The 10,848-nt window shown below is 46.5% G+C and overlaps 1 protein-coding gene across 1 annotated transcript; it reads right to left on the reverse strand.

The window, feature by feature from the left end:
• Positions 1 to 276: 276 nt before the first annotated feature.
• Positions 277 to 9,982, reverse strand: LOC123018255 (cytochrome P450 26A1). Its single transcript, XM_044420115.1, has 7 exons — positions 9,791 to 9,982; positions 9,475 to 9,699; positions 7,674 to 7,970; positions 7,376 to 7,525; positions 3,994 to 4,128; positions 2,635 to 2,787; positions 277 to 618 (listed from the first exon to the last, which is right to left on the reverse strand). Exons 1-7 carry the CDS (start codon positions 9,980 to 9,982, stop codon positions 277 to 279), a joined length of 1,494 nt encoding a protein of 497 aa, XP_044276050.1.
• Between the last annotated feature and the right edge of the window lie 866 nt (positions 9,983 to 10,848).

The following is a 10,848-nucleotide window of genomic DNA, read 5'->3' on the forward strand; positions in this document are numbered from 1 at the left end:
AAACAAGCTTTGGGTGAGATTCTTAAATAAGAAGAAACTTCATTTCTACGGAAATAAAATTGCCTGATTACAAATCCAGAGGACTCATAATTATAGTGCTTGCTTTAAAAAACAACAGCAGCAACACACACCGACTTTTAATATATGGAATAGCTTTAAAAATATTCTTAGGAACAGGGGAAAGATTTATAAATATTACATATTTATAAAGTTAAATATATAATATTGAATTTGGGGCAGTATCAAAGCTATTGTGCACCCTTACAACACAGTTCATTAAACCTGGCCATTAAAACGTGTAAATTTTGTCGGCAGATTGTCCACTGGATACACAGTAGGGCCAGTCTTCATAGCTGGGGGTCCATTTAAAAGCTGCCAGTCACAGTTCCGGGCCAACTCTACAGTAAAGATCTTGAGGAGAATTTTAGCAAACTCTTTGCCAACGCAGCTTCTTAGGCCACCTCCAAAAGGAATGAAACTAAACCGTGACACATCCTCTGGGAAAGGGGACATGAAGCGGTCAGGGTTAAAGTCATCTTTGTTGATGAAAAGTTCTGCAACATCATGGGTGTCACAGATACTGTAAATGACATTCCAGCCTTTAGGAATCTGGTACCCCTACAAGGAAAAGAGAGGAATGAGATCTAAAACAGCAGAACTATGGATTTCTCTCATATATTTAGCCATTTTCCCTACAAGCAGAAGATATTTTGCCAGCATAAACTCCTTTTGAGAGTATGTGGGTGACCAGAACAGATACAGTTACATGCCTGAAGTACAAAGGGGTTAACAGCAATCAAGTTATCCTGCAACAAAATATTGCAGATACCCCATTCCATACCACCACTTATTTTTCCATGTTTTCCCTTCAGTCTGTCAGCATTCTGGGCCCCCCGAGTTCAGTCATCATTGTTAGTCCTCACTGGGGGAGCTCTCCCCAGAAGTCTTCCCCCTGTTGAAACAAGTAGCACTTCCTCAAACCTTGACAATCACTCAAGACTGCCAGTACCTCACCCCTTGTGCACAGATGGTGCCATTTTGGCAGCTTTAGGACCAGCACTTAGCAAAACAGATGGCTACTGATACCTCTGGTAAAGCATTGAAGTATCTCTGGCATCACCATCATCATCATTCATCTTCCCATAGATTTGGGAGAAATTATACTTTCATATATTCATGTGTGCGTACATGTGCATGTAGAGCAAGTGGTGGGGGAGAGAGAGAGAAGATGTGGTACCACTTTAAATGCCACTTTATTCTACCACACTGATGAATGGTGAATACTTCCTTTTCATACATCAGGTAGGTTTGAAAGATGGCAAACACCATCTTCTCATTCATCTGCTTGGGATTACAACTTCTATTAGCCCCAGCTTGCATGACCAATGGTCAATGACTGCAGAATTTGTAAGGGCACCACATCATTTACCTGTATCCTAGAGGCATTCAAGGTGAAACTGGACAGTCATCTGAGTGGGATGGTATGACTTGGCATCCTGCACCAGCAGGGGGCTGAACCCGATAGAATAGTAAGGTTGGAAGGGGCCAAGCAGGCTAAGAATCCAAAAACCTATCCTAACTCACAACAGATGGTCTCTTTTTAAAGCTGATTATGTGTTGAGTGAAAGAAATTTCACACACCACCTGTTACATGTACACAGAGGTCCCAACACACAGGTTATCAATACTAGCAACATTCAACAGTGACCACATGTAAAGTGAGGGTGTTGGAGAGAAATCTGAATTCAACAAGAAAGTAGGCCCTCAACAGATGTTAAGGCAGCATTTTACCCTGCCTGCTAAAAGACTTGCCTCCCTAGTCTTCTTCAAAATGAAAAGATTTCCAATTCAGAAGTTTAATTCAAGCGCTTTTGACAAATTGTGGCTCCTCAGGGGCTCTTAATCTACATTAGGCATCCAGATCAAGAGGAAATGCAAACAGATATCTGATAAGTCTGAGGTGTTCTGGAGCCTGCTGTAGTCTCAGGAGCTCTAAAGCAGGGCAACATTTAAAAATATTTTTGGCACTTTACTGGTCCAGAATTGTTACACAGCCTGGATATTTTTGTTTATGAAGGGCAGGTTAGGAATAAATAAAATGAACAAACAGGCACACTTTCCCCATCACTCTGTCTAAGAAACTACAGCTGTAGGAGTTTGATCTTCATACTGTTCAAAAAGGAGCTGTTTCTGATCATAGCATTGGACTAATAAGCAAACTAAACATGTGTGCCCATCTTGAAAGCCGGTTTTCTGTGGGTTACAGCTCCTCCCACATAGTCACAGTTATTTAGCAACTACAGATGCTTTGCTTTAGCGTTTTTAAAGAGACAGAAACATGGGCAGGATTGAAACTACTCTCTCTTACAGTGGAAAAATGTGTTTCAACAGAACAGAGAAAGGGAAAGTTTAAGCATTCCCCCCACTTCTGCAAGCTCCCCCTTCTGCTCCAGAGCTGAATGTTACCCACTGTCCTTTATAAATCATTTTTATGCTATTGTTAGGCTAGCTATTACTGCAAGTTTCAGTTGTAATCCTAAGCACTAAAAAGAAACTTATAGGACTACCCAAAAAACACATTTACGATTGAGGTGGTTATGAGCAGTTCCATGGAAGTGAACTTCTCCAACTTACATTTAGTTCAAAAGTTTTGAGGGCCACCCTGAATCCTCCTGGAACTGGTGGACTCATCCGGAGTGTCTCTTTGATGACACAGCCAGTGTATTTCAGCTGTTCCAAGACTTCCATTTCAAAATGCTTTTCTTGGTTCAAACTTCCCAATAATCCCTGGAAACAAAAACCATGTGCCATGATGGAGCCCAGGACAGGCAGAAAGGAAAGCCTACCTGATCAACACCCAGGCCTTGTAGGACTATGTGCATTCATGTAATCAGCCCCAAATCAGGATTCAGTTTTAGTAATGAAGCAAGAACTTCCTGACCACATCAATTGATCACCAGCATCTGTTAGTATTTGTATATATCTTCATAGGCAAATGGTAAGAATGCTTGGATTCCATCTGGCCTCCTTCGCCCACCCTCCTACACTTTCCCTGCCAGCCTTTATAGGTATTCTCATGCTAGTCCAGGTTCATGTCAAGATAGCTACGTGGTTTGGTCTCCTGGTTACCTCTATACACCAGTTGCTGTGGAGCTTGAACAGATGGAGGTGTTGCACCCATCCTGCTTGAGCGATCCTTTGGGCAGCTGGTTTGCCCCCATTTGCAAGGAATGATAGACTAGATGGACACTTGGTCTAATCCAGCATGGCTTTCCTTATGTTCTTATAGAAGCCATAAAACTCATGTACCTCCCAAGAGAAAGTGTGATACTTGTAGCATTTGAAAACCAGACACCAAAAGCAGTGCGTTTTTCTAGACAAGATCTAGATAATTTTACACCTTGAACTTCATAGTCTCACATGGTTTGTGGACTTTGGATAGCCATGTGTATTCCCTTTGAGTGTGAAGAGAGAATGACACTTTTTCCAGACAAGTCTCTCATTCTTTCACTCACTCACCGATTGATTGACAGAAGGCAACAGAAGGTAGCAAAAAAAAAAAATAATAATAATAACTCAAATTTTCTTATATTTAAAACCATTAATGTACAAAAATATGCTGGCAAGCAGGGGAACATTTTAAAAAAGCAAACAAAAAAGGTTTAATTAGTTAAGCTAAGTGATCATAGACCAACTAAACATTACATCTTCTTTTATATGTCCCCAGAGTGGCTACAACACTCACTGGTTAAGATACTTTCAAAGGGGCTCTTCACCTCTCCGGGCAAGTAACCATTAAGTCAAAGCCTTCATTCAAATTCATTATTTGCACCCATTTTAATGTGCCTGACTCATATTTGTCCTCTGGACAAGCAGGGCTCTTGACACCAGGTCTCCCAGCTCAGTATCCAAGTTTCTGCAATAACAGATGAGGCCAATATGAATCATGTCTTTTAAAATTTCACCTTCCAGATCTTGGAAACAAACACCTACCTTCTCTTTTAACTCTTTTCGTACTTTTTGCAGGACATTCTGGTGAAGGCCTAGGAAGGTGATCAAGGAGGTTGCAGCACTGGCTGTCGTTTCATGCCCACCAAAAAGTAGTTCAGTTGCAGATTCCTTTAGCTCCTTTACAGGGGAAGGAAGAAAAAAGAAGGCCAAGCTGGGTTTTGCACCATAACTCTCCTCTATGCATCGGAAACAGATTAGGGAAACCAAACCCTTCCAGCCACCCACACTATTGTCAAATCCCTTTATAGGTGTGAGAGAAAGGCTTGTTGCTCTAGCCAAGGAGCTACTGGGCAACCCCAAATTAGGAGCAATCCCAGCATTTAGGATCAGCTGCAAAAGGCTTCCTGTTCCCAGCTAGCAGTGGGGAGAAGGCACTTCCAATAAGCAGGGAAACTCCCATCTGTGGAGACTTGGCCCTTCAAATCATAAGCCTTATTCCCTCCAACCACAATTTCCCCTCAGGTCTTGTCACTGCCCAAGTACAGTTTACCACTACGGTAAACTGTAAAACTGAGGGAACAGTTGGGACTTCTCAGCACCCCTAAAAGGCCTGGGGATCCTGCTTCTACTGTGTAAGAACTAATGGAATGTCCCCCAGAACACTCTTTTGCAAGTGCTTGGGGGTTGTGAGAGCTTGCATCTCAATGTTCTCCACATTTGGGAAAGTGAGGGCAGCCCAGGCCCATGCCTCACAAAACCCTGGAGAATTGTGTTAACAAAGGGTGCTTTCCAAACTTTAAAATAAAGTTAAACACAATAAGCAGTAGGCTACCAAGTTTGTCAAGTACACTGTGCCCATGCACAAATACCTTAAGAGAATGGTATTCTTTGCAGCCTTTATTCTTGTCAAAAATTAGAAAATTCTGGGGAAGCCCCATTGTGTCAAATAGCAGAATTACTTAAGGCACAATCCCATGCATGTTTTAAAAGAAAAGAAGTCCTACTACTCCCAGCATTCCTCAGCCAGTTGGGATTGCATGCATGGGATTGAATCCTTAGGAAACAAAAGCTGTGGGCTCTGCATATCTGTTTTAGACTGCATATTCAAATACATGCAAGGCTAAAACAGCAGGGAGACATGCTCTATTGTAACTGTGTGACATTCTTTTTGCAAGGAACCCAAGATTATTTACAAGGTTCTCCTCCATTGTATCCCCACAACTCTGTAAGGTACTTTAGGCTGAGAGGCATGACTGATCCAAAGTCACCCACAGAGCTTCATGGTCAAGTGGGGTCTAGAACCCAGATCTCCCAAGTCCCAGCCCAACACTTTAACCACTGCACCAGAGTATCCTATACTTGTCCTCCAGCTGGCCACTTTTCTGTATATAGAGGTTTTTCCATGGAGGCACTTCCAGTCATGATAGCCTTCCACCTGAAGTGGAACAGACTAGCCATGAGGTCACCACCATATAATAAGCCTGTATTGCAGGCATCTCCAACCTGGTACAGTCTACATGTGTTGAACCGCTATTCCCATAATCCCCAGCCAGCATAGTCAATTCCTATTAAAAAGTTATTGCTTCACTGTAGATCCTTGGATTTGCAGTTTGTTTTTGTTTTTTGTTTTTTTTTTTACAAAAAAAGCACTGTATAAAAGTGCCAGAACGAACTCACGTCGCGGCCAGGTCGCCGCCGGCTGTAAGCACACACACCAATCCCAAGCCGAGCAGCATATCTCACTATCAGATAGCAGATCGGCAGACACAATAGCAGCCTGCAGGCACTATGTTAATAATATTTGCTGCTGATCTGCTACGCCAAAATCAGTTCATAAAATCCCAAAATCACTTCGTAAAATCCATTGAAAAAAAGGTGCTGGAACCGGTGCATTCTATGACAAAAAAAAAAAAAGCCCTGGTTTTATATAAGTCTTAGAAGAGGCATTCTTCCATCTCACACACAGGAGAACAAATAGCTAATGATGCCTGCTGCAATATTGGTGCATTAAACAAAGCATTACTATCATCCCCTCTCCTTTTAATTACCCCCTCATTTTATTCTGATAGCAACCCTGTAAAGTAGGTTAGGTTGAGAGAACCACTGGTGTTAAAGTCACCCAAGAGTTTCATGGTTGGGTGGGGTTTGAACCATCTCTAGTCCTAGTCTGACAGCCAGGATAGTATAATGTCAAATATAAAGATAAAGTTAGACCTGGTGGCCTTCATGGCCCCTTTCAACTCTACTATGCTATGATTCCCCCTTCTGAAGTACAGTTTAGTCCGATAAAAACATGTGCCGCTTTAAGTCAGTCAAATTTAAAGGTTGTAGAAGTAAAGACAACCAAAATATCCTTCATCAGATAACAGTCCTAATGGGTATAAGTCTCCAAAGCTGCAACCCAGCACATGTTTACCTGGAGATAAGCCTTACTGTATTTATAAGGCTTAGTTTCAGATACCCACATACAGATTATAGTCTTAGGATTTTATGAAGATCAGTCTGAATTCAAAGAAAGGTATAAAACTGCCAGCAGCAGCACTGCCATGGAAAGTTGCAATTCTGGAAGGGCAGCTTTGCTTTTAAGCATAGTATGTCAGCAACAAATAACATACCACACTACCCTACAAATTGAACCTTTTTAATATTTATGTTGCCAGTTTGACTAATAGAACAAAAGAGCAAACACTCAGAATTTTTTTTAAAAATGGCCCCCAATGGAAACTGAGGCAGAATTAGGCTGAATAGTTGAAAACTTTTTGATCACCTTCAGCCTCACAAAAACCTATTTTTCATAGCAAAACATTTCATGCCATCTTGGAGGAAGAATACTTTCTATAGTAAAGGGCATCAAAATCTCACTATTAAAGATATGGAAACATGAGCCTCTGAAGTAAACCTGCCTTTAAACCTCCCTCTATCAATCTCTCTGTGCTCATTTGAAATTAGGATTGCTGGCTTTTACCACTGTATCACAGGCAGAAAGTCATCAGGTGCACCTCCTATTTTTCTCCTTCCTGTCTGCTTGTGCTTAATTTAGCCGCTTGGCTGGTACAAATTCAGGTTAAAAGAAAAGGGAGGGATACCACTGAATCCTTTAGGACACTACCTAAAACCTTTCTGCCTGGTGTGCAACTGTTAAAAATACAACCCAGTGAACCTAATATCAAATCAGTAAATATTGATCATATATTGATCAAAACATACCTCTGAAGGGAGCTGCAGAGGCCTGGCAGCTAAAAAGGGCACCCCCTCCCAACTGGATGGCCTTCCTCTGCAGGTTCAGAGGAAGAAATAAAACGTTTGGGCAGAGCCAGGCAGAGATTCCAAGGCCTCCCTAGACCTGCAGAGTGAAAAACAAAAGAACCCACCTCCCACCAGGGAGGCCCCAGGCAAGGAAGCATCCGGGTGCCCCAAGATTCACCTGCATGTTGAGCTGCTCCCCGTTGCTCTGTGTGTGCTCCATCAGCAACTGCAGTGCATCCTTGTAGCCATCAGCAGGCTCCTTCCCAGCCAGTTTTGCCCGGATGCTCTCCTCGATCTTGGCATGGATGATATCCCGCGCCCTCAAGCCCTTCAAGCAGAGCAGGCAAATCACCTGAGGCTTCAAAATACCAGCCTTCATAACTGCCGGCTCCCTCATCCACCTTCCTGGCTGAGATCCATTTGCTCTCCAAGCCAGAGAACTGCAACCTCCCTCCCCATCTGGTGTAATCTTTTACCTTGTAAAGACCACTGAAAGGCACATCAATAGGCAGGGAGAAAAGGTTGCGGATCATCTCCTCAAAGGCCTCCACCAGAAGCTCCTCACCATCAGAGCCTGGCTGGCCCGGACAGAAACCCAGCAGGATGCGCATGGCGATGCGGAACATGAGGCGCTTCACCTCCGGATATACCAACAGGCAGGAGCTGCTGTCAGCGCTAGCCAGTAGCCATAGCCTCAGGGAAGCGCTCACTTCTTCCTGGATCACTGGGATGTAGTGTTCCAAGGCCTCACGGGAGAAAGCTCGCATGATGACCTGGGGTAGAAAAGGGAAGAGGGGTTCTAAAGCCACTCAGCCCACCTCGGATCGGTGCTTGGAGCAAGAACCAAGGCAAGCCAATCCGAGCACATTGACTCAAGGGCATGGCAGTCTGGGATCTTTAACCTTTGATTTTCACCATCAACCCATTTAGTGCAGTAAAATTCCAACTCCGGCAAATGCAACACACATACAAATCGGGATGGAGGAACTGATTGCACTCAGCTGTGCCACTGATGCCAACAATAATCACACATTGTCCCCCCTCTGAAAAGATCATCTCCCCCTATTTTTATACTGCCACCCTCCCCACACCAACCCCAGCCTGAAATAGCAAGCCCAAGCAACTTCAGAGAGACACAAGCTTAGAAAAGCTAATCATGAAAACTGGCACTTCAGGATGCAGAAACCCTATACCTCTTTCTGCTGGGCTGCTAAGAACCCACATCATAATTCCAGTTGAGTTATTTCTGAGCAGACACATACAGGATTGTATGGTGAGGCTGCAAACCTGGCCAGACTCACTGGAGAGTTAGTTCCAATAAACTCTACCAGACTTGCTTCCAAGGAAGCATCCGGACTGAAAAGCCAATAACCACAATCATATAAAGGGGTTTTTTTGGTGGGTGGGGGAACAGTTCCTTTTCCGGATGGTAGCCCCAAAGGACATGTTTAGGATTAGAGAAAGGAATGTGTATCTGCCTGCAGCTAACATCTTGCACAGCTGGTGAAGAAACCACCTCCTCTAGAAAAAGGCAGAAAGAACCTTTGAAGATCCCTCTTGAGAAAGCCTTCGGAGTGGAGGACCCAAAACCGCCAAGACGTCTCAAATGGATGTAGTTGGCTCCACACTACTCGAAGGTGCTTCTTTGTGGAGGACTTCGTTCCTCCCACTGGAGTCTGTTTCACTGGAGGGGATGCTCCCCATAAAGATTTCAACCTCCTGCCTCCCCCTTTACAGCGTGACTTGCAGCCCGATCCTAGTGCATGTTTACTCTGAGGTAAGTCCCAAGGCATGCCGCGAGAGCTTTCCGTGCAAGCGGACCCCCGTCCGTCGAATTTCGACGTCTAGGAAGCACACTTAGCAGTCCTGTTAGCATCCCGACGTTACTTTCTATGTTTGTCTAACTACTGTATCTTTGACTTCATTGTAACTGTAGAGTAGGTCTGGAACCTACTACAGGCTTGGACCCTAGTTCAGATGGGGGAGGGGGTTAAGATCCGGACTGGGTCCTTGTGCTTATTCTAGAGTAACAAATGCCTTACTTGGTAGACACGCATTTAAAATAATATCAGTTTGGCCGACACAGTCGAGCACAAAAGCTTTCTAAAAGCCCTTTGATTTCGACAGAAAGCCGTGTGTCCCCCGCTCGAGAGAGTCGCCCCAGCCGGACTCCTCCCGTGCTGCCGGCCGGCTGAGCAGGACCCGCGGCCGGCGGGGCCAGCCGTGCCCTGGCCGAGCGCGGAGAGGCGATCCGGCGGCCGCGGCCCCCGCGCTTGCCTTCTTGCGGTGCTTGTGCTGCGCGTCGTGAAGGTTGGAGAGGCAACCGGCGCCCAGGATGGTGCGCACCGAAGCCGGCCACTGCACAGCCACCAGCCGGTGCTCGCCCAGCAGGATGTGCCGCACGTTCTCCACGCCCATCACGCGCACCGTGGGCCGCCCGAAGAGGTGCGTCTTGTAGATGTGGCCGTACTTGCGCCGCTTCATTTGCAGGAACTTGCGCCGCTGCGTAGACGAGGGAGAGAAAGGGGCAAGTCAAGCCGCGGGGTCTCGCCGCGCGCCGGGTCCCGGCCACGGGCAGGCGCGGCCGCCTTACCTGCAGCACCAGTTGGAGCGTCTCCCCGAAGAAAGGCAGCCCCATGGTGCCGGGGGGCAGCGGCAGGGGGCAGCAGCGGTCGCGGCCCCGCAGGCAGTACAAAGCCCAGAGTTTCGCGGAGACCGCGAAGAGCAGCAGCGGCAGGAGCACGAAGGTGCCCACGGCGCTCGCCAGCAAGGCGGACAGGCCCATGGAGAGCGGGATCCCGGGCGACGACGCGGGCATTCGCCTCCTTCCCCTCGGCGTGGCAGCACCAGGGCCTGACGCCACGCGGGAGCCCCTTTTATACCCATCCGTTCCCCCCAGTCGCTGCCCACTCTTTACCTTGCTCCGGCCGATCAATTAGTTCACCCAAAGTTCAGCCTTAATTGCCGCCGGGGGCCCGCAGGCTCCACCCGCGTCTCTTCCTTTCCCCGCCTCCTCGGCTGCCGTTTGGGTTTGCGCCGATCCAGCCCCCGCCCCCTGCTCAGCCCAAACAAAACTGGCGTGCCCGCTGCATCCACGCGAACGGAGGAGCGGCTCGGGGGTCTCTCGCGCCGGGACGACCCGGAGCTTCTTTCCTGATTTCAAGGGGGCTGAACTTCCACAGCAGCTTCATTAGGGGTCGTGTCCTCGCCTCCCATACCCCATTTAGTTAAAACAGCGTGTAGACCAAACTCCGGTGTGTTTACTTGGAGTAGGCTTGGCTGTGGTAGCTGGAGCTTACTCCCATGTCAATTGCATTCCCCCGTAGCTGTTCAGCCACGCGGTGTGATCGCCAACACTTTTTACTCAGGAGTCAGTTCAAGGGGACTTGGACCATCGTGAGGGAATGTAAGGTTTCTGAGCGCTGCTGGAGGCGTTGAGAGCCGCTGAACCTGCCTTTTTCGATGGGCTTAGACTTTGCTAGAAGAAGCGAAGACGACGGCTAAAGCAGAAGAGCACTGCAAGTGCCATCCTACTCAGATGTAAGCTCTATGGACTTACCCCAGGTGAATACGTAGAGGGTTATGGCCATAAAGCTCAGCCCTAAATGTATTTACTCAAGAACAAGCCTCAGACAGCCAGACCCTGTACTC

The sequence above is a fragment of the Varanus komodoensis genome, unplaced genomic scaffold, assembly GCF_004798865.1.
Source record: "Varanus komodoensis strain SLA01 unplaced genomic scaffold, ASM479886v1 scaffold11, whole genome shotgun sequence".
NCBI classification, from domain to species: domain Eukaryota; kingdom Metazoa; phylum Chordata; class Lepidosauria; order Squamata; family Varanidae; genus Varanus; species Varanus komodoensis.